This window comes from Nothoprocta perdicaria, unplaced genomic scaffold (genome assembly GCF_003342845.1).
Source record: "Nothoprocta perdicaria isolate Ctin4 unplaced genomic scaffold, notPer1 scaffold_86, whole genome shotgun sequence".
Classification (NCBI taxonomy): domain Eukaryota; kingdom Metazoa; phylum Chordata; class Aves; order Tinamiformes; family Tinamidae; genus Nothoprocta; species Nothoprocta perdicaria.
This window is the reverse complement of record NW_020456154.1, coordinates 1,832,483-1,855,024: the sequence shown is the minus strand read 5'-3', so window position 1 is coordinate 1,855,024 and position 22,542 is coordinate 1,832,483. Positions and strand designations below refer to the sequence as shown.

The 22,542-nt window shown below is 38.4% G+C and overlaps 1 protein-coding gene across 1 annotated transcript in view; it reads left to right on the top strand.

Annotated features, from left to right (window-relative positions):
• Positions 1 to 22,542, top strand: part of LARGE1 (LARGE xylosyl- and glucuronyltransferase 1) — a 260,231-nt gene that overhangs the window by 153,982 nt on the left and 83,707 nt on the right. The window contains exon 7 of the mRNA XM_026052233.1: positions 9,590 to 9,761. Coding sequence (XP_025908018.1) covers positions 9,590 to 9,761 — 172 coding nt within the window. The remainder of the gene's footprint in view (positions 1 to 9,589; positions 9,762 to 22,542) is intronic.

Genomic DNA, 22,542 nt, shown 5'->3' with positions numbered 1-22,542 from the left:
ATCGTATCTCTTTCTAGTGAGAAAAATGAAACTTTTTTCTGCTTCAGCCAGTGCTTCTTATACTGGGATATTGTTAGTGTGGCTTGCTTGTAATTGTAATACATTCCATTCTTTATTATCCTTCTTATGCCCAGTGCACCTTTTTAATTTAGGAGCATGGATACTCACTATTGGAGAAAAGAACATTTCTTCATGTATTCTTTATTCTCTTGAAGCAATAATTACAGTATAATAGGTCCCCCCAAAAGTAGAAACTGCATAAATATAGTATAAATATAGTATAGTATAGAGTATGTTGATTTGTTGGTGAGATGTTGAGTGCCAGCTAGTCATTTCCTTCTGAACAGCAGCATCCTCCTTGTTTTTTTTTTTTTTTACTTTTATGTTTATTTACCAAGTTTTAACCTCACATTAGGATTTCAGAGATGTGTATATAAGCTACATTCATTCCTTGTATCAGGAACTTCTGCAACTCTTTGCACAGAGGTACATTCTGTCTTGTATGTGATACAAACACATGTCTTGTTTGTGATACAAACAGGAGTAGATTTTTGGTTCTTAAATGAGCAGGAAGTCTTTTTCTCAATCTCAATATGCATAGTAATTGGTATTTTAGACTTGCAGTTTTCTAACAGACATTATTTAGTTAATGCTASTTACTAACTGTTTTGCCTTTTTTCATTATCCCCTTTTCCCCCCAGAAAAAAAAACCCAAACCTCTTGCCAAAAATCCCATTRAGAAAAAATCCCACTTTAGATGCATTTCTGTGACTGAGGGAGGCTATTGTCAACCCAACATAACACACATTTATACAGGAGGCAGTGTTGTTCTTTATTCTGCCCAATGTGTTATGATGACACACTTGTTTAGCATTTTACCATCATGTGAAATACAGATTAGATGTCTTTGGACTTTCACCTCAAGAGCCACATGGAAATTTTGCCAGAACATGTAATGACTGCAGCTGATGTGCACGTATTTGCATGCTTGCTGAAAACAAAAACTGGCAATTTTCATGGATTTATATCTTCCCCAGTGGATTGATACAAAGTGCTGGTTGATTGAGTTCACTAGCAATTAAACATGCAGTAGATCTTTCTTATCTTTCCACACGGGTGAAGGTAGAAGGGCAGCCATGAGTTTGCTTTTGACCACTGGCCCAGTTCTAGCCAGGTCTGCCTGTGTGTCAGCTCCTGGCAGGAAGCTTTGGCTTCCTGCCGTTCTATCTAGCCCAGCTCCCTTGTGTCTCTTTTCACTCATTCGCTGCCAGAAAGGAAAGAAGAAAAAAAATGCTTCGTCTTATCATGTGGGTAGGACCTGCACTTTGGCCTTTCCTGGAGAAGTGGCACTGGGAGGCTGTTAGTTGGTTTATTCTCTGACCCCAACGTTGACTCCCTCTATCAGACCACTGCATCTGGTGGGTCCTCAACCTTTGACTGCCATGCTGTAAAACAGCTGAGAGCTGAGGCCAAAAGGCCCCAAAGGAGCAAGAAACGGAGCTAATCGAGACTGGCCCCTCTTTCTATCCTCCACCCTCATTTTGCACAAAGGAAGGAATAAAAACAGAGTTGTCCGGATTTTGGAGATAGCATGAAACAGTGAAGAGAATGCCTCAGGTCATTTGTTTTCTAAGCAAGCCGTAAGTCTGAGTGTCTTTTCACGTAAATAGCAGAGACAAAAGTAAGAAAGAAAAAAACCTACTATTTTATATAATAGTCTGCAGTTTTATCCATTTAAAGCATGTTAGTTCAGACATGGAGCATGGCCTAACTCTTGGCATCCTCAGTTAGTTTTGTTATTGAAGAACTTGGTACTGTAAAAGCATTCTTAAATCACATTTTCTGCACTTGCTTACCGTGTGTACTGTTGAGAGATTTCTGAAGAAAAAAACAAGCGTCACCCAGACTGGGTTACAGACTGTTTAGAAAAGAGAGGAGAATTCGTTTGCATTTCTTCTACTTCACTGTATGCTGATGCTGATTTGAGAGGTTTTGTTTGTTCTGCCTTTTTCATATCTAATCTTCCTTTCCAGTTGTGGCTTAGTCCATCATTTCTGCATTTGCTCTCCATTACCGTGGACCCAGAAGTTCAGATAATCATCCATTTCTATCTCAACCTTTTCACTCACTGCTATTTGTGTCCAGACTTGTTGCATGTATGTGTGGAAGATATCATCTGTTCATAAAGCAAGAGATGAAGAAGAATTCCATTAAAGTGACTAGTACGTTTATGATGAGTAAGAAMAACAGCAGCAAAGGCCATCAGAAATAGAAAAAAATTTTAGCAAAAATGTATAAATTCCAATCTCCTTGCAGTTTTTCAATGTGATTTTTTTCTTTTTTAAGTAGTCAGGCAGAAGACGTTCGTGAATCTAGAAAAGTTATACAACATTGCTTGATTTATAGTTTCCTTGACAACTATTCATATAAATAGTAAGGACTAGTTATGGGAGACAGTATCAGTATAAGTAAAACCTGTGAGTCACCTGGGAAAAAATAACAGCCAAAGTTAAAGTTAGAGTTTAACATTAACAGAAGGGTCCATTTTAGTTTAAATCACACTTTTCTGTTCATGTTTGCTGGATATTTGATAGGGATGGAGCAAAGACATTGAATTTCCAAAGGTGAAGTGCAAGATTTCTTTTGGCATTTCTACCAAGGAAACTGCTACACAACAGCCATTTTCTTCCTTCTGGGTTCTTTGGACAGTAAGAATTGCCCCCTCTCTCTCTTCTGATTCTTATTTTTCTTAATTAAATGCAAAATCAGATACAGTGTGCTAAAGATAGGCACAAATGTCACAATATTGAATTTTAACTTTCTATTTCTTTTTTTTTTTCTCAAAAACTCAGTTAACCCAGCCCCAGCAATAAAATGTTGAGTTTGATCTCTGAAAAACATCTAAGTAAGAAAGAGAATCAGTCAGATGTCGCTGCCAAGAGTTTAGATACCGTAAGGCATGGGCAAAGTCAGATGGGAACTATACTGGAACTAACCCTGACCTGTGTACGTGCTGCTGGGACTGAGAGTCTGTTTTCAAGATTATGAGAAGAGGCATGGGAAGATTCACAGCAGGAAGAAGCTGTCCCTGTGTGAAACAAAAAAAAAAAAAAAAAAAAAAAAAAAAAGTGATGAGAAAAACACACATTAAGAAAAGTTCTTAACTTATGCTAGCAATGCAATTTTATTTGCCCCTTTTTCTTAAGCTTTATGTTGCAAATTCATTTCTTTTCCTAGACTTAGTAACATGAATGTCGTTAAAAAGCTGACAGTATTTTCCTCCAGGTTAGAAACTGCACAGAAGCTTCAGTTCTTGTGTCCTTACRTTAAATAAGGATCACGTGCTTTTAAGAAGAATCTTATCATTCTCCTTTTCATATTCATAGCAGCAATAAAATGCTAAAAGAGTAATGAAAAAGCTATAGACAAAACTTACCAACTGTGTCTTGGAAGGTATTTGTCCAATCTGATAAAATACATTTTTCTTGTCATCTGATTCATACATCAGTTTCCTGGGCTGTTTCCTATACCTGGACCATTTATAAGAGCTGCCTGATGTTAGAATTTGCATGTTTTTATCTTCCAAGAGAACCCATGAGCTGTGACTTTGGGCACCATATGAATTGCATGGGTTTTCTGCTTATTGGAAGGAATAATTCAGAAGGTTTGTACAGATCTACCAGACTCTACATGATTATATTGTAGCCAGGGAGTTTTGCTATGCTTTTCTTCACCTTATTTTTTAAAAATTCCCGAGTTCAGTACTTACCTGTCTGATACAACCTTCAGAAACATCTTGCCTTTGATAAAGCTAGTGAGAGCAACTGCACACTACAAGCTGTTGGAAATCCAGATCTCCACCAGGTCATTYGCTGCAAAGCCTAATTTCACATTTTGCTTTATTTCTATCGGTATATTCAAGAGGCCAGTATAAGAGAAGAGAGCTTCAGGCTGGAGAGCCTTAGGGAGTCACCATTACTTACAGTCCGCTCTTCCCATTCTCCTCATCCTTTGCTGTCTTCTAACTCCTTGCATTACCTGCTGTRAGTTCCCCCACCATGGCGAACTTGCAACCTTTATGTTTGGGTGGCAGTAGTAACCGGGTAGCATTTGGCCATATTTGATCCCATTTATTAGTCTGCTTCTGAGAGGGATAAATGGAAGTGGCATCCTCTGCCTCCAGGGTTGCAATTTCTCAGCCTGGTGCATCAGGCCAGGCAGTCCGACCTTTAGGATCATGCAGGATATAGAAGCTGGAAATTTGTTTGTGAAAGTCAGCTGAGCAGAAGGGTGAAGGGATATATTTTATTTGGTGTGGGAGGGGAATATTATCTTATTGCTGAGGATTGTTTTGATTGATCTTTCTTCCCCAGCATATCTAGGATGATGCAATGAATATAGTGAGAAATCAATACAGTATTGAAGATTGCTTTTTTTCCAGTGTGAAGTGTTTAAGAACATGCTGCCAAGGAAAACACATCAGCTACACTTTACCCATCTTACCCTGTTAAACAGGAAGCTCTTTCTATAGCTCAGGTACTGCTCCATTGCTGTATTCTGTGAGACAGAGAGGAATTCTTGAAGAATGGGAAGATACATTACTTAATAGGCAAAAAGAAGTTACACAGACTGCAATCTGAATCAGGATAGAATTTCTTCTGATAAGGAGGGAGAAGTCAGATCTGATTAAGTGGAGAAAGGTAGTATTGAAAAAGAAATAAAAGTGTCATTTTTTTGTAGCTTGCTATCTGAAGCTCTGAGTCCTCTGTTTTATGGTGACGTTAGATGCTCTTTCGCCAAGGAGTTCAAGTGGAAAGTCCAAGGAGTACATAGCAAACCAAGTTCTTAGCACTCTGTCAAGCTTGGACCTCTGGTGCATAAGGGTAAAAGTGCAGTCCCACCCAATTTTAGTTTGGATTTCCTCTATAACCTTGAATGTTTCCCCTCCTTTCTGATTTTCCAAGCTAGGTACCATCTTTATCTTCCAGTGTGCATATTTATAACCAGGCAGTAGTGTTAGAGTGAAATAAGCTCTCTTCTCTTGAGCYTCACCTTACTGTTCTATTTATCATAATTTTGATAATGTAGCAAAAAGAAGAGTTAGTGCAACAAAAATCATACTTGAAAACAAGATGTCATGTTAGTACATGTCCTATCCTGACACATAACTTAGAAGTGTACTTTTTCTCCTCAGTCAACCAGAGCCCTTGTCTGGTTCTTTTACACACATACTGTCATCTATCCCCACACGCTACTTCCCACAGGCATCTAAGAGCTATTATCTTTGTCTTTATCCCAATGAGAATAAATAGTTCTCGCTAATAAATGATAAGTAAGACATGTGAGAAAATAGTACCCTAATTTTACATGTACGGTGATGGACTCTGAAGTAGCCATTACYGCTCAGTTAGAAAGCCATGATGTATTGCTAGGTCTGTGAAAAATAATTGAATCAATGCTGTCTAGCAGCCAGAAATTAAAATCAAACATGAGGAATTATTAGGGGAGAAACAGAGACACAGAAACACAAAGAACAGTGTTATAGTGTTATACTATTGTGTAAATATGTGAGGCACCAGATCATAAATACTGCAAGCACTTCTGGTCCCTATGTCTCAAAAAGATTTTTGTAAAACTAAAGATGGAACAGACATGCCAAAAAAAAAAGAAAAAAAAGAAGAAAGAAAAAAAAGACTTATATGGCTGGATCCAGTGTATCAAAAACATAACTCAAGATGACAGATATCCAGCACACCACAAAATGGCATACAGAATATAAATACAGAATAATTGTGTATTGAAGCCTCCAATCCAGAAGCAAATTAAGCTGGTAGATAGATGGAGGCAAACTGGAGTTACAAATAAGCTGTGGAACTCTTTGCTGCAGGATGTAGTGCTTGCTAAAATTCACAGGGCTTCAAAAATCAACTAAATTCATAAAGGAAAAATCTATCAAATGCGATTAATGACAAAGATTCCATCTCTGGATCAGAATATTGCTGCAAATCTTGGGAATAGTTATGGGGAAACTATTGATGTGTAATTTTCCTGTTTTTAGACTCCTCATTGTACAAAATTAGAACTAGGTTGCTGAGCTAGATGGACTTTTGATCTGGTACCAGACAGGCATTCCAAAGTCTTTGGAATTCTGTCCATCTATTCTTATTTGTTCTGCCTTCCAAACAAGACCAAGTCTCCTTACCTTTCAAAAAGGTTGAAGTTACCCACCCATGTAGAGATTCCACTTTCATTTAGTTAGCAGTAACTGTTCACATGGGAAATCCAGCACAAATTACTCCATCTGCTGTTTGTGAAAATTTATTTCAAAAATATTAATAAAATTGGGAAAACAAAATCACTACAAGTCTCTGAGCAAATGCGCTACAAGAGTCTGGATCTTGTTTAATGTTTTTTTGGTGGTTTAGTAGAGGTGTTGTGTTTTGGGATCTCCATAAGTGGGCCACCAGGCTCAAGTGTTTTTAGGAATAAAAATACATAAAATCTATGGAAATTGTATGTATGTATGCGTACAATTCATTCACAAACAGAAAAGAAACCATTCTTTTACCCTCTACTGTCTCAGAAGCTGGGAGAGTTGATTTCATTTTTATGATACTTGTTTGTATCAGGGTACTTTCTGTAAGAATGGCACTTGTGCTAACTGTAATGAACATGTTTGCAATCGTAGCAGTAGTGAGGAAGCTGAGCTAGGCTGTCAACAACCACTAGGTAAGACTGGCAGCTTTCCCCAGGGATGATCGGAGCAGAGTTAGGGAAGACAATTTTTTGATGAATCTGTGGATATGAAGGCTGATGTTCTCAGTTGCCCAGCATTTACAGGAATAATCATGTCCATAGCATTTGGACTCACGGGTTTATAATTTCAGTATTCATATCAAAAAGACTAAATAGATTAGATAATTTTCTTATAGTCTTTGCTAATGGAAAGAATAAGGATAGCTCTGATGAAAGATCTTTAATAGGAAGATATTATATGTTTTAGCTTACTGAAAGAAAAGGCAAAGAAGAATCAATGTGAACACTAGCAAAATGCCCTTCTTGCCTCTGCTCTATGAACAGAAATCCACATCTTGAGATCAAGAGGTCTATAATAAAGTTATAAACTGTGGTATTGGTACTGAGTTAAGAATTAAACAAATGTAAAAGTATCACACTATTCTGTTTCAGTTTCCTCTTTTGCAAACTTTGTGCTTWTCAATTCATATTGAATGCTTTCAGAATATTTGTTCTCTGAAAGCAGCTCTGATCTAGTTGTAAAGCAAGTGATTCACAAATATCCCATGTATGAACCATTTTTACTGTGCTGCAGAAAAAAAAAAGGTATTTTAAGGCTTACACAAAATATTTAAACAATATTTAGAAAAATGAAATGGCTAAATATCAATGTCTATATCAAAATGGATAGCTCGAAGGTTGCTGAATTTTGCAACAATTTGTGCAGTCTGATTAATGAACCCAAATTCAGGCATTTCATGATTAATGAGTGCCTATCAGTCATATTTTTTATTACTTTTAATAAGACTGTATGTGATGCAGAAAGAGTGAGTCTCCACAATGCTGTTGTGTGATGAGGCATCCCTGGCATGAATTTGGAAAGGCTGCATTATTCTTGAATAGTGAAGCTGGGACTAACTTGGACTCCTCTTGGTGTTGTGGTCAACTACATCAGAGAAAGAGAAAACTTGAGATACAAGGAACCAGTTGACAGTTCAGGCTTCAACCCATGCCCAAATCAAACACGTGCTTGCCAGCTCTGCTAGGCCATTTGGAATAGGGTCTGCTGCTGTCGTTTTCAGAAGTGATCCTTTCAGACCGTCCCTGAGGTTTCAGCATGGCAGGCTTTTTGCTTCCAAGTAGCTGCTTCTGAGTGAGCTGCCAGACAAGAATCTCCTCCTTGCAGAGATACACTGCCATTGAATTATATACACGGAATCTTGAGGGCAAAGTAAGTAATAGCTCTTTGTAGCTATTAATTCTTAAATTTCCAGCCCCTTCTTTCTTTCCCTGTTTGTTTCAGACTATCCAGAATGCTGAATCCCCATCTTTTTCACAGAATCACAGAATATTTAAGGTTGGAAGGGACCTCTAGAGATCATCTAGTCCAACCTTCCTGCTCAAGCAGGCACACCTACAGCATGTGGCACAGGGTGGCATCCAGGCGGGTTTCGAAGACCTCCAGAGAAGAAGGTTTATTTGCTTAAGCATATTAAGTTTGTTCTATCACAGTATTGCATTTGCACTAATTAAATGAGGGACATGCCATGCAAAGTTAATAACTTGGGGATGGGCAATAATAGAGGCAAATTCAAGTCTCTAAAATTTCATTAACTCTTTTATTATGTCAGTATGACTAGAGAGCTGATCTCTGTGGCTGGTCTAGCACAAGGACTTCAAGTGGTCAATTCAGGATGACATCCAGAGTTTGAGATTGCTGACACCTTAATGGTCAGTTCCTAGGAAAATCATGTAAAGGGGACAACTGAGATGCTAGGCCAAATCCTGTAGTCTGATTCCACTCAAATACTCTGTACGTGAAATACTGATTGAACTTAAAGGGAACACTGCTTAAGAGAAAATTAATAAAAGCCTCAGATTTTTATTAGATGGTCTTTAAAACATTGAGGGGAACATTGGATGGGCAATAGGACTTTTCAAGAAYATCTCTGCCCAGTTTTCAGCAGTGACTTTTGGTATTTGAGAATTTGACTCCCGTAGTAAGAAAATGAAACAGAGTTAAGGGCTCATGAAACATCCTAGTGACATTATCACAATTAAATAGCAAGTTTAGTCTCCTAATTTATTTTAGAAGCTGTAGCAAATTTTTCTTTAGTCCTTGTATACATAAATATATATATATATTTATATAGAGTATTTGGATGTGACCTTTTTATATATAAAAATAAAAGACAAAAGTTTGAAAATCTTTTCTCAATTTCTCTACTTTCTGTACTTTACTGTAATTAGTTACAAGTTAAAGATGTGGGGTTAAAGTAATATCTGAATTGTTAAAAAACAAATTTTATGAAACATTGTGGCCGGTTGTTCTAAATGGATACTAGCATTTTGAAATTCTGACCTTCAGATCTGCAAAAATGTATCTTTGTTACTTTAGCTTCTGGGTCAGGAAAAACAATAGAGATTGGCAACCCCAAAAGTTTTTTTGTTTGTCTGTTTGAAAATGAATTCAATTTATAATACACCTGGAATTTTGGATTAAGTATGTATTTCAGTTTTGTCAGGACATACGAAAATGTCCCAGAAAAAAACTGTACCAGGCTGAAGAGACTGATCTAATTTTAATTCTATTGTGTGAAGTACTTGCCTCAAAGAGTGTTTTTATTAAAGGCTTCAGAAATTTTAGCCGGTACAGATCTTCTGAAGTTCATTTAAAACTAAGATTTTAGTTATGTATTTCCACTTAGCATTTTATAGTTCTATTTTGCTGGTGCTTAAGAGAACTTCCACTATTACAAGAAACTGGTGTCAGGAGAAGATTTTATCCTAAAGCAGTTCATCCCTAATGAAGCTTATTTTTTTCTTCCTCTGTCTACTTTTCTTCTCCTGTTAGTCGGAAGTGTCTTGGATCCCCAACAAACACTACTCTGGTATTTACGGGCTGATGAAGTTGGTTCTGACTAAGACGCTACCTTCCAATCTTGAGCGAGTCATTGTCCTCGACACAGACATAACTTTTGCCACTGACATTGCTGAGCTTTGGGCCGTCTTTCACAAGTTCAAAGGTATTCTGAAGATGTTTTAATTTCTTGATTTATTGGGAGGGAGAGGGGTTTGCTAAAGTAAGCCGTAGAGCGGGGATAAGARGGCTGTCTGAGATGTGTTAAATCTTTCGTGTTCTGATGTTTGAAAATAATTGTTCCATCTATGAATCCATTGTTCCATTGTTTTCCTCAACAATCTCATATATAGTATGGTTGACAACATTAATTATCTCTTTCTTTGTTTTATTGGTCTAATTACTTGAAGAGGTGAGAGCTTGAGAATCTAGTATGTTTTAAAGAAAGAGTTATGAGGATTCTCTATTCATGCATCATTCTAAATACCTGTAGTTATTCAACACTCAAGAGAACTTTAGATTACTTTTTAATTTATAAAATTAATTATTATTTTAAATATAATTTCTTCTTTTAGTCACTGAAAGTGAATTTATTAGGATGGTGTTTGGACTAGAGAGAAGGATGAATGGGGCAGATTTTTGCTTGTAAATAGAAATGAATTATACTTCTTTATTAGAAATGAATTATATTGCTTCTGCTAGTGAGTTGATACCATGCCCAGGATATGAAGTAACAACCTGTGTAAGTTTTCTCTACCCATCCCCATTTCCCACAGCCCCTTGAAAATTTTCTTGCGAGTTTGATCCAGAAGGACATTTTCATAGTAACTCACTAAGGAGGTTGTTACAAAGGAGTTTACTACCTTGTCACAAGCCAGAGCCCTTTCCTGGCTAGTACTCACTGCTGAAGCTACTTAATTGTCTTGTACCGCAGTATTACATATTTTCAGACTTAAAGACATGCCCTATTGTGCTCCTGTAACCCTTTGAACATGTTTTGGAGTTCTGGGAAATGCAGAGACATCACAGTTTGAAAGTTTGCAGCCTTTTAAGACCTGCAGCCTGGTATTAGTCAGCTCTGTTTAAATAATCTCAAGCAAAACTCAGTCTAAGCAAATGAAAGTATTTACAAAAGCCAAACAGACCACCCAGTTACAAAGGTGATAGAAAAGAAAGGAGAGTACATTTAATGGACTTATCTCATACTGATACAGTCTCTTTGACTTCCCCAGTATGCAGCTAACAAGGCAGAAGCTGCCAGCTTCGGCTCTGTGGTCAGGGAATCAATGCCAGTGCTTGCTTCTCAATGAGTTCATTTCTGTTCTTGGGAAATATTGATATCCCTTCAGGAGACCAGAAGCAATCCTCTTTTACTTTACTGAACCACCTGCAAACTGTTGCTTCACTGAGGACTATAAAGTTTTTCCTGCTCTTAAGATTTTGTTAAAAACTCTTCATGAAGCCGTTCCCTACACCGAACCCCGAATTTCATATAAGCATAAACTTTGACAACAGTAATTTAAATGTATGCACAGGGACTAATGTTATGCTATTGGACTGTTCCACTCTGCTCTGTTGCCACATTAATAGTGATATTTTAGCATGGTATGGCAGGCAAGGGAAATTGGGCCTAGAGCACTGCATAATCAAAGCTACTGCAGTGGGACTTAAGATAATATGGGGGATCATCTTCTCACTTAAATTTCCCTCCATAGTTTCAATGAATGCACAACAGTGGTATTCTTCTTTTTACTGAGGAAAGAAAACCAAGCATAAAAGCTACTTGTAAAGAAGGGAATATGAAGCAAAGGGGAAGTCTAAGATTGAAAAATAATACAAGCAGAAAAGATGGAAGATGAATGATTATTTGAAGCTATAAAGCAGATGCGAGTCACAASTCTCTGGACAGCGAAGCAAGGTGGATCTGCTGGTCAGGGCTGTGGAAAGCTTTAAAACACAAAGACGCAGAATTCTTCCCAGCCYTTATGACATACTTGTCATGATCCCAATTCCAAGAATCAAGAGATGGCCCTCAAGCCAGGAAATTATTTTAGAATGATTTTATTAGTGGTCTGGTCAGTCTTTTGATCTCTGATTACCCCCTGCTTCTCCACTATATTTTTAAGCCTAGCAACAACTTTGGTTTGTTGCCTGCATCTCCTCATATCCCTAACCATGTCACTTGGAAAAAAAAAAAAAAAAGAAAAAAAAAGCTTAATGGCACAATTCCCTATCCTCAGGAGCTGGGTGGGATGGGAGAGGATTTGGGAAGGGATGTATGCCCGAAGTGACCTTGCAGCTTGGAGAAGAAAGAGAAGAGAAAGGGTCCTAACCAATGCTTGGGCTCCAGCCTGTGTCACAGGTTGGAGATGTGTTAGGAAAGTGGAAATCATTGGGAACAGATGATCTGGAAAGTGGGGGTAGTTAAATTGGATAGATACTGATGCAGCTGCCCAACCCTGCAAAATCTGACTTGGGCTCACAACAGCTTAGAAAAAGATTTTTTTTAATCTTATAGTGTATCTTAATTTGTCCTCTGTTACTTTATTTTTCTACTAGCAGTGTCACTTGAAATGATGTTTCATGTCATTRACCTCAAGCAACCCTCTAGAGTATCTTTTTTAAACTAGTGTTTTTTAGTTATCTCTTGCTTTCCTCATCCCAAGAAGTCCCAGATAAGTTGGGGATTTCTTTGGGACAGTCTAGTGTGCTGGTTAAAATATTACTTAATCAAAAAACAAATAACACTGCAGTGATAGGAAGTTATAACCTCCATAGGAGTCTCACACTATACCCTACGTCAACTTGGAGAGTGATTTTAGAACTGCTTATTCTCCATTTAGAAATATTCAGACACTCAATTGTTTCCTAGAATTGTCCATTAAAACCTGTTTTCACATGAGAYTGATTGAGCAAGCAAAAGACTTTACACAGCAAGCAGCAGAGGAAAGCAGAGAGCTTCCTTCTGTGGGTTGATGGCAGGTRAGAGATAAGAGACAACACAATCTCTTCCAGTTTCCTGCCATGCAGGGAAAGAGAGAGAAGSTCCTAGAGTCTGTGAGTCTTTCTGTGCCCAGAACAACTTTTCTTCTCAGGTGAACATGATGACTAAGAGAGACCGTTTGCTTAAATTCCCTTTTTTTTTTTCTAGACAGTACTCTTGGAAGAAGCTCAGACTCAGGGCTGTCTTGTAGTTTAGCCAGGTCCACTTTTCTGCATGGAAAGACAATGTTTTAAATAGCACCTGGGGTATCCACCAATCCCAAGAGCTGCTGAAACGATCAGGCCCTTACACACATCGAAACTTGATATTTYAGTTGGTACAACTATTATTACATTCACTCTCTAGATAGGAAAAAGGAGCAATATTCCTTTTTAAATTATTGCTCTTTCTGCCCTTTTCTGATAAGCTCTTTGCATATGCCCTTACAATAAATGTTCCAACTATTCTGTAGCTGAATGCACAAATTAAGTTTTTACATATGTGAATTTATTTGAAATTCTCTTCTTTGAAGTGGCAACCTTAGGCTTTGRGAGGAATTCACACCTCTCTTCAGTAGCCTGAAACAATGTCTCTGAGGCAATGTGATTTTTAGAGGCTCCTCGTGGCAGTTACTGAGGTTGTTTAATTATGACTACTTTTATATGAAAGTTTCAAACTTTAGGCATAAATATGCCTTGGGGAACTAGTTACTGATTTTATGAGTCAGATCCAGCTTTTCAGATGGGATTTGGGCATTTCTACTTTATCCTCATTCTCCCTTTCTCAAAGACAAGCAGACTGATTCTGTAGGACAGATAGATACCTACAGAATATTGACTTCAAAGGTGTGAGACTGCAGCCGCTCTGGTGAAGATAACTCCTCATGTACCCTGTCTGTGACTTAGTTGACACCAATTAGGTTTTCTGATCATCTTTCACTGGATTTTGACAGCTCTAAACTTGAGAAAGCATCTAGCCTAAGGGCAGGAGAATACGACTTTAGATTGTGAGCACTCTTGGATAAAGTGCTGCAAAGTGTTTAAGACAGCAAGGATTAGTAAACCAATATACTTTTATTACAGAAATTGTGTGAATTCTTCTGAGAAAAGGATCAGTCCAGAGCTATGCTCTCTGCCATCAATCTTTAACTTATTTTAAAGGCCACATGCACTAATCGTTTTACTATTCTTGCTCACCCACCTTCTCRATAGTGAAGTGCAGTTTCTTTTTCCCAAGCATCTGATTTTGAATTAACTATGTATTAAATATGGATTCTCAAGAGCACTCTTTTTAATGGTGTTGTGAATTTATTGGGGATCTGACTGCAAAAATCATAATGATTATTGTTTACAGGTTGCCTGTCCAGCTAGGATCATAGTCTYCTTGTGCTGAGTGCTGTATTTATTYACAGAAGAGACTTGGTTTTGTGCTTTATTGCACTTTATTGCTTAGTGTCATGTGGCAGTTCTTGTCTGTACGTAGATCTGTTAGGCTATTGCCTCATATGAGTCACAACTGAGATCCACAAGTGACACCTGAAATAATCCCTGTAGAGATAAGTAGTGAGGGCCTTTGTGCTAGACTGGATATCATATATAAGGCCATGGTATTTCTAAGTTCATCTAGTAACTCAGAAGCTACACTGAGCAGTTAATRCCTTTCTACTATCTATCAGTCTCCCAGTATACTCTAGCTGGCTAATGTTGTAATTATTTTGAGTACTTTTAGGCAGAGATTAGTTAAGTAAATATTTTAAGTACTTCTAAGAAAGCAGTTAGTAAGTAAGTAGTGTATTTCAAGTGATTTAACATAGGTTGACTCCTCTGCAGAACTTAAACTACTTAAGTAGTTCAAGTTTTTACAACTTAAACTTAGTTGCACAGACCGTTCATCTGTGCAACTAAGTCTTCTTTGGAAACCCAGTTAAGGCATTAAAACAGAGTCACCCCATTAACCAGCCATCTAAGAAAAGAAATGCCAAGTTTGCTAGAGAGGCTGAAATCCCCATATTGTACATTGCCTGGATAAAAACATGCAATAGAAACTGTTTGCTTTGTGTCAAAAGCTCAAACAATGATAAAAATCCATACTGGCATCATAAATACCAGAGAAGGTCAACAGCAATTTTGGTGCAGGATCAAATGGCCACAGTTGGAGAGGATTGGCACATAGTCAATCTCTAAATTTGTAAACAGTGAGTATGTCGGTGGTTTGGCATATTGCTCTGCAGGTGCCTGAGGTAGCAGACTATGTTCATGCTGTTATTGCAGTTTCTTTAGGAAAAAGTGCTAGCAAAAAAAAAAAAAAAATCGCAGCCATCACAAATTCAACATCTCCTGTGTAGTGGTTTAGTAATAATATTCCTACAAGAACTGTTACATGCACATTTGTAATATCGAATGCACGCATAACTTTCTGTGTAAATTTAGTGTGTCAAAAAKTGACATGCTGATGGCACCAGTGAGAGTCAGGCAGAGTCATCCAGAGCGGTACGAAATTTCTCYGAATTTGCCTCTGTCAGTGAAGTGCTGTCTTGATAAACTATACCTGACAGGCATAGGTTCTTCTTCCCACAAAGACTTAACTTTATAAAGGTATTGCTGGTCTTGTGAGGATGTAAAATAATCACTTGTTGCCAAGATGAAAATTTAAAATTCATTATCGCTTATGTCTGAAGCCAAGRTTTGAACCACAGGATTGTTTCTCCATAGGTTCTGTGCTCTAGCCTGACAGTTTGCACTCACCAAATCATTAACACTTCCATGTCTCCTGTTTTGAGACAGGATCTCTGCAGGCTCACACCATGTTTGTGTTAAATCCTGCAGTGATCTTTATGTTCATTCTGGTCACTGCAATAGGTTTCCATTTTCTTACTAATCAAGAGGAAGGCATTAGCAACGTGCACCTTATTGCATACAAAAATCCACAGTATGAGTCAGGCTTTGTATGGAGGAAACAGGATCACATTGTAGCAGTGAACATTAATAGAATAGTCAGGCAGCTATTAAAATAGCTTAAAATTATCTGAATTTTTATAGGTGTTTAAAAAGGCCGAATGGCACTTGTCTGTGCTCTTAAAAAGAACATCTGTTAGTTTCTGAAAGGCTTGTATTAGTGTTTAATGGGTAGGTTACAGTACATAGCTCATCCTAGGGTTATTCCACAAATAAAATAGATTTTCTCTTTGAAATGGTCCCCATGGAGACTTTATCAGTTTAAGATTTTCTATTGCCAATTATTTTGTCCTGTTTTTTCCTTCCGCTGCAGAATTTTTGAAGCTTCATAGATAAAGAATCTGATTTGTTATCTGTATTTAGTAGAAATGCAGAGGGTATGGTCCTCCTCTGCCTCTTGATGCAACTGTATGACTTGCATGAGAATCTATAGGAGTGAACACCAAACAGCAGTTTATCTTCATGAAACACCAAAGGAAGGATGGATTGAGGGCATTTTGAAAAATTACAAGTTTGCAAATATGACTGGAGATGAACTTTGCTGATTTATTTATTTACTTATAACTTGGAGAGGATCAAGCAAATACATAAGACTTGCTGATTTTGTGGGTCAAAGAAAAAAAAAAACACTTCTCAGGCCTTTTTTTCCCCTAATTGTCATTTTGCTTTGCCATGGTATTTTATTATTGAGGAAGCAGCATGTAAGAAATTTACCTCAGTAAATAAGCTCTGAGGGAGAGAGTTTATTATAAGCATCAGCATGTGTACATACCAGTTTATGAGTTTTAATGTGACAAGAGACAGAGTCAGAAAGATCTGATTATGAATTACCCCCAAAATAGAATGCCACACTTTGGGAAATATCTGTGGTTCTTTCTCAGCTGAATAGTTTTTTTGTCTATCACCAGGAAGAAATATTTAGAAATTAAAGGCCAACAATATATAGAAAATGGGTGCAACTCATGGTGGGGGAGATTCTAAAATGAAATAAAAAAGTGATTCATTTGTTTCCGTATTGCTTTCTCAGAGATACTCTTTGGTCCTTTTTTCAGACTTTTTCTCAGGAGACCTAGGACTGTTTTAATTAAAAATGATAGTTGATAGTCCTTTGTGATCTTCTGATTCCACAGCTGGGGCTTTCAGAAGAATAAACAAGCACATGTTCTATGGGTTGTAATATAATCTTGTTGACAACACAGAAATTTTGAGAATTATTTTCCACCTCTTCAGCATCAATCAAAAGCTTTTTCTGCTGTATTTTTCTTCAGTCTTTGTTAACCTGCCACTCATTCTACAGCTGTCTTTTTTGGGTTAGATGCTATGATGTATCAAACACCCAAACTAAACATTGTATGACTCACCCAGTGCTAAAGCAAAAAGAGGATTTTTTGTCTCAATTCTTTCTTCAGAATTTAAAGAGACTCTAATTGTATTAATCTCAAGTACACCAACTGTGGAGAACGAATCTATAGCATTTGAATTGTCTTGCAGATCCTGGTTGAAAGAAGTTTGTGCAGAGCCAGTCTTACAGGAGCAAGAGTGCATGTCCCCATCTGCCTTGGCTGGCACAAGCTGTGACTTTTCCGAAGCTGGAACATGCAGCTCCCAGAGGGTAGACCCTGGGAGAAGAACTTCTGTTCTRTGTATTTGTTCTCAGTGCAGGAGAAGAGCAATTCTGGGAAGTGGATGCCAGTGTTAGAGGCCTGAGTCACTGGGAGGCGGTGCTGCGTGAAAACCCATGAGAACAGAGGGAGAGAACAGACTGAGGTGAAAATAAAAATAACCCCCCACCCCAACTCACACAATAAAAAAGGCAAATCAGCCAGGAGTTGATGGCTGCTGACAGACATTTGGGGTTGATTTTTTCTCCTGCAACCTGCTCACCCTCTCCTGCAGTAACAGATCCGTTACTCACTGATGTGCACTGATACTCGYCACAGATCCGTTCAGTAGTCCTGCCCTAGCAAAGCTCAACTTATTTACATTTTTTTTCCTAGAGGGTTATTAAAAAACGCAAACCAACAGGCCCCAATGTTAGCTATTCTCTTTGGGTGAAGCACACAAATTAAGCCCAGGTACTAATTTGTCTGCCAGTTGCTTCTGCATTCCCTACTGTCCATCATTGCAGTTACTAATATGCAATGATGATTCACCTTTACATATGTGAAAAAGGCAAGCAGATGAGACATATGGATCATTCACCTAACAAATGAAGTTTACTCTAAGGTTTAAATAATTATATTACTCAGACTATGGAAGGAATGTTATTTAACAGATAGGTTTCGGTGCCTAAGGCCCTTGTTCTAATCACATACAATCTAATAAGTACGTGCTTTTCACTTTTCTCTGTGAAGCTCATGCTATAACTTTATATTCTGGGTTTTGTTTATTTTTTTTTTCCTGTCCTGAATCAGACTTATTCTGCAAGCTTGTCTTGTTCTTCATTAGCACTCTATATTTTTAAGGAGCTAGAGTCCCTTTTCCAATCACCATTTCTAATCACCATTGTCTTTGGTTTCATGCTGTGTGATGTCTGTGATGGTGTCCTTGGCAGCAGAAGGATTTTCACAGAGGCCAGTGACAAAGAAGGTGGAAGGTATTGCCCAAAGGTCAGAGCCTCATCCCACCAGCAGAACTGAATTCATGATATTGTTCTCTGTGGAACTAGAGAGCGGGGAAAGGAATATGCAAAATTTAATCAATTTATTACACAACTGAACTAAGATTGTGCAAAAGTGCACCATGTGCAAGAGGCAAGGACAGTAACATGAGCTACAAGTTGAGATGTAAATAAAATCTGTAAATAATCCCATAAATTAGAAATGCCATAGGTTTCCTTTTTTCAATCATTCTAGAGAGTTCAGTGTCCTATGAACCCCTTATTCTAACCTTCAAGCTAAAGGAAATGTTGTCGTGGCTCCATTCACTCTGTGCAGTGAAGAATGTTTTTATTCAATTTAAAGCTCAAGCTTGCTTTACTTTATGCTCTTTATAGTAGTCTTCATTTTGCATTTAGCATGGGCCAAGCCATTCAATTAAATGAAGGATCTTTTCTTCCTCTAACACTTTCCTCAAAGTACATCTTTTCTGCATATTGAGACACTGCTAACAGGAGAAGGATTTTTGCCATCACTATTGCAAATACATTCAAAGAGGTGATTGACAAGCATAGAGTAAAAACTCAGGGAACAAATGTGTCCACATGCATYTAGTTGGAGTAGAATTAACAGTTAGGCATAAAGAAGCCTGCACTGCACAAGGGCTGTTTCTGAGTAGCATTTGGATTGAAATGCAAAATTCATGGCTATGGTAAATGGTGTGCAAGTTAATGTCACATTCTACATTTTCTGGTAAAGAACCAGGTCAGTTTATGTTCCCTTTGTCCTGCCTGAATGTTTAAAAGGGTCTCAACATCTAACCTGATCATATTCTCGCTTTGGTATAAAACAAGCTTCTGGTCCTGCTGGTACAGAGATTCATTATGGAGATRGGGCTGAACATGTCAGAAGAACAGGTTCTTAAGAGCCATTAATTGGTGGCAGAACAAGAGAAACCCTCAAGCTATTTCTCTATGTGTTTGAGGATATTGTGGGGTTTTTTTTTGTTGAGTCAGGGACTGGGAGTCCTGTCAAATGAGTGCTGTTCTGACATACCCAGAGGATTTGCAGGGTGGGGACAGATGTGGAGGTGTAGCAGAAAAGGTGTTATAACATTTAGTGATGCTGTTGATAAATAGGCCAGACCATGAACCATGCAAAGGCTGAGGACCTAGCACATACCTCCTACCTGTTGAGATACTGATAACCTTGAGCGGGATTGAAGCACTGCAATAAAATGGACCATAGTACCTTATCTCATACAAAGTTGTCCTTGGCTGACTCTCTGCTACCAGTTTTCTAACTCTCTGCTACCACTTATTTGTCCTGATCCATCAACTTAAAATGTCTGCAAGCTTGTGCTGAGACCAATTCACTGAAATGCACATCACCCCCGAAGCTGGCTCAGGATCTCCTGAACTTCATTAATTCATGACATTACCATGTCTTCCTGCAAATGTTAGATTTAATAGGCAGTAATAATATGTCTTTCCTGCATGCCTCAGGATATGATTATTGCAGGTGCCAAGTGGCATTCTCTATCAGTATCTACAGGCTTTTTGCCAACATCCTTTACGGTCATATTGCCACCAATTTTTACAGTATCTTGAGATTCAGGTGCTTCCAATATTGCTAAGAAATTGTGATCTGAATGTTGCTATACAAGTATCCTAAAAAACTGAGAGAGCACTTTGCTGCTGGTAGAAACTAGCTTTGTAAAACATTGGAGTCAACTGGATGATACTGAGTTATGTGAGTAAAGGAGTCTAGCTCCTGAATTCCCTGATTAAAATAAACATTCTTGCTCTGAACTTACAGCTTCTTTCAGAGGCTAACAGAAATAGGTGTGAATTAGTGGGGGGAGAAGTCTTTAGAAATGCTTTCCTCAACTCTAGACACCTAGTATAGGTCACAAATTAAGAGTTGGGTGACCTCAGCCAGATCTGACGTGCATAAGCAGGGCAGGACAGGGATGCAGTGCTGGGGCTGAAGGTTAGAGGCACTTTTGGCAGACTTGGAAAAGGACATTTGCACACTACCAGTATCAACCAGTATCATTTTCATTATCATATGATTCTTTCAAACATAAGTAAAGGAAGGGGACGGGGCAGTAATGGTAAGTAAACAAGGAAACAATGTGAAGATGAAGAATGGGAATGAATACATGGAATATGGAGCAGGAAAAAAAAAAGACAGGGAACTAGAAACACATGTGAAGTTAGTGAAGAATTGTTTATCTTGAAGCCTCTTGAACCTGAGATTGGCATAAATTGTCATATACTCCAGCAAGCAAAGCATATACCACCTTTCTGTGCAACCATATAGAAGCAGGTGTGTGTTTCTAGAAATATCCTGCATGTCCTTATCAGCAGCATCTGACTATAAGAAAAAATCTTGCCAATCAAATAGCGAGGTATACATGATCATTAAAGGGTTTGCCCRGCATCTATTTCAGTGTAAGTGAGGCCTTTCCCTCCTGCAAGATGAGGACTGCAGATATCACCCCCACTTGGCTGCAACTGACAGTCTTGTTGTTACTGTTGTCACTATTTATTATTTGCAGTGCTGTATATGGTGCAGGAGCTCCCTTTGTGGACCAGCCCYCCTGGTCCAGTGTTTTAAAAGACAGTGGTAAGAAGTCTCTGCAAATTCATTGCTGTGAAGTCAGGTGCCTTTCCTCCTCATCCTACAGAGCTTTAAYCACTGATCTAGCCTTTCTTTGGGGTAGGAGGCTTGGAAGAATTTGTAAAATTGAGCAGTGATGAAGTCCCGTTCCTGTGATTCTTTGCTTTGGCTTTATGCTATTGCTTTTAAAGGTTTAGTTGCCATAACAACCCAAAGCAGTCTTGTATTACCATAGAAACATGCTGTTGTGGGTTACAATTTTTGTGAGAGGGCTTTTTTTTTTTCTATCCTCTTCATACAATGTCTTTAAAATTGGCCTTTTTTCCCCCAAAATATCGTAGTTCACCATAGAAGTTCCATAAAGCATCCAAACAATGTCATAAACAACAACAGAGGAGGATATTGTTAAATATCCTTGAAAATCTGGAGTAATGGATGCCTGAAAATGGAGAAAATGTAACAGTGAGTTTCTGTGGCTTATCTGGGAGGTCAGAAGTACAGAGCTTAGCGCAGGGCTGGCTAATCAGACCACATGAGCAAATACTCAGACAAAGCGTAGTGAAAGAGGAGTCAGGATTTATAATATGTACCAGTGACTTGGTATAAAAACAACTTGTCATGATCGCAGCTATCAAAAGACTGGGCTCCTTTAATGTGCTCAACATGGGGGCGCTCCTCTACACTCTTCAGCGGCTGAAGGGAGAGCTGTTGCGTGAGGCAGCCCTCTGACAAAGCTCTGCCTCAYGCTGGGAGCCCGTTGCGGCTGCATACTGATAGCCTGCGAGCTTCAGGGTGTTAGCTGTGACCTCTCAAGCCCTAAATTGTTTGGAGTCTGTCTATGTCAAGGCCTTTCACTTTCCCTGTGTGATATCTTCAGCAGCTGCGCTCTGCAAAGGCCTCGGGGCTTGTAAAGATGGGTAATGGTGCTTTTTCCTTCAGGAAATCTGCATCTCCATCAGCTTCCTTGCTAGGCTGTCCTTGGACAATGGACTCCTGGAGCATGTCAGCGTTCCTAATTTCTGATGGATTACCGTGCATCTTTATCATCAAAATTGAATGGAAATTATGGCCCAATTGCCAACCATTCCTTCTGTCCTAGCAAACCGTTGTGGAGCTCACACTGCTGCAGGGTCAGAATTTGTTGGCAAGCCACACAACTTATTTGGGAAGAGAATAAACTAAGCATAGCTGTGGAGGTTGTTGTTTTTATCAGTATTGTGATGGGGAGACTTGGAACTATCTGTGCTGCATGATGAGCTAACATCATTGGCCAAAAAATAAAAAAAATGGATTCCTTATATGCAGCTTACACCTGAGACTGATGATCTCTCTGTGGGAAACAGGATCTAGTTCCTGCTTTCTGAATGCCTCCCTCTAACCTTTTCAGAGACATCCCAGGGTACTCCTTATTCCTTATGTTGATTTTTATGGTGTTAGAAATTCCCTYCACAATCTTGAAGCTTTCATATGAGACACATTCTGTCTAATATCATTGAAAATGGTTTGGCATAATTTCCCTCTTGCTGTTCTTCAACTCCTTTCTCTGATCAAGAAATTTCAAATGAAACAGTCAGAGGTTAGTGTTAAATACTATAAATACTTGTTTCCTTTGCATCATGATGACATTTTGACTTCTACCCCATGAAAAGTTATTAGCCAACTTTAGAGGGAGCTTTATATAAGCTTGAAATTAGTTCATGTTACAATTAAATTATTGAAGACTGGCCACCATGCAGTGTGATATCTCATCATTAATCTTATTAACTAGCTGCATTCAGTACAAATCTG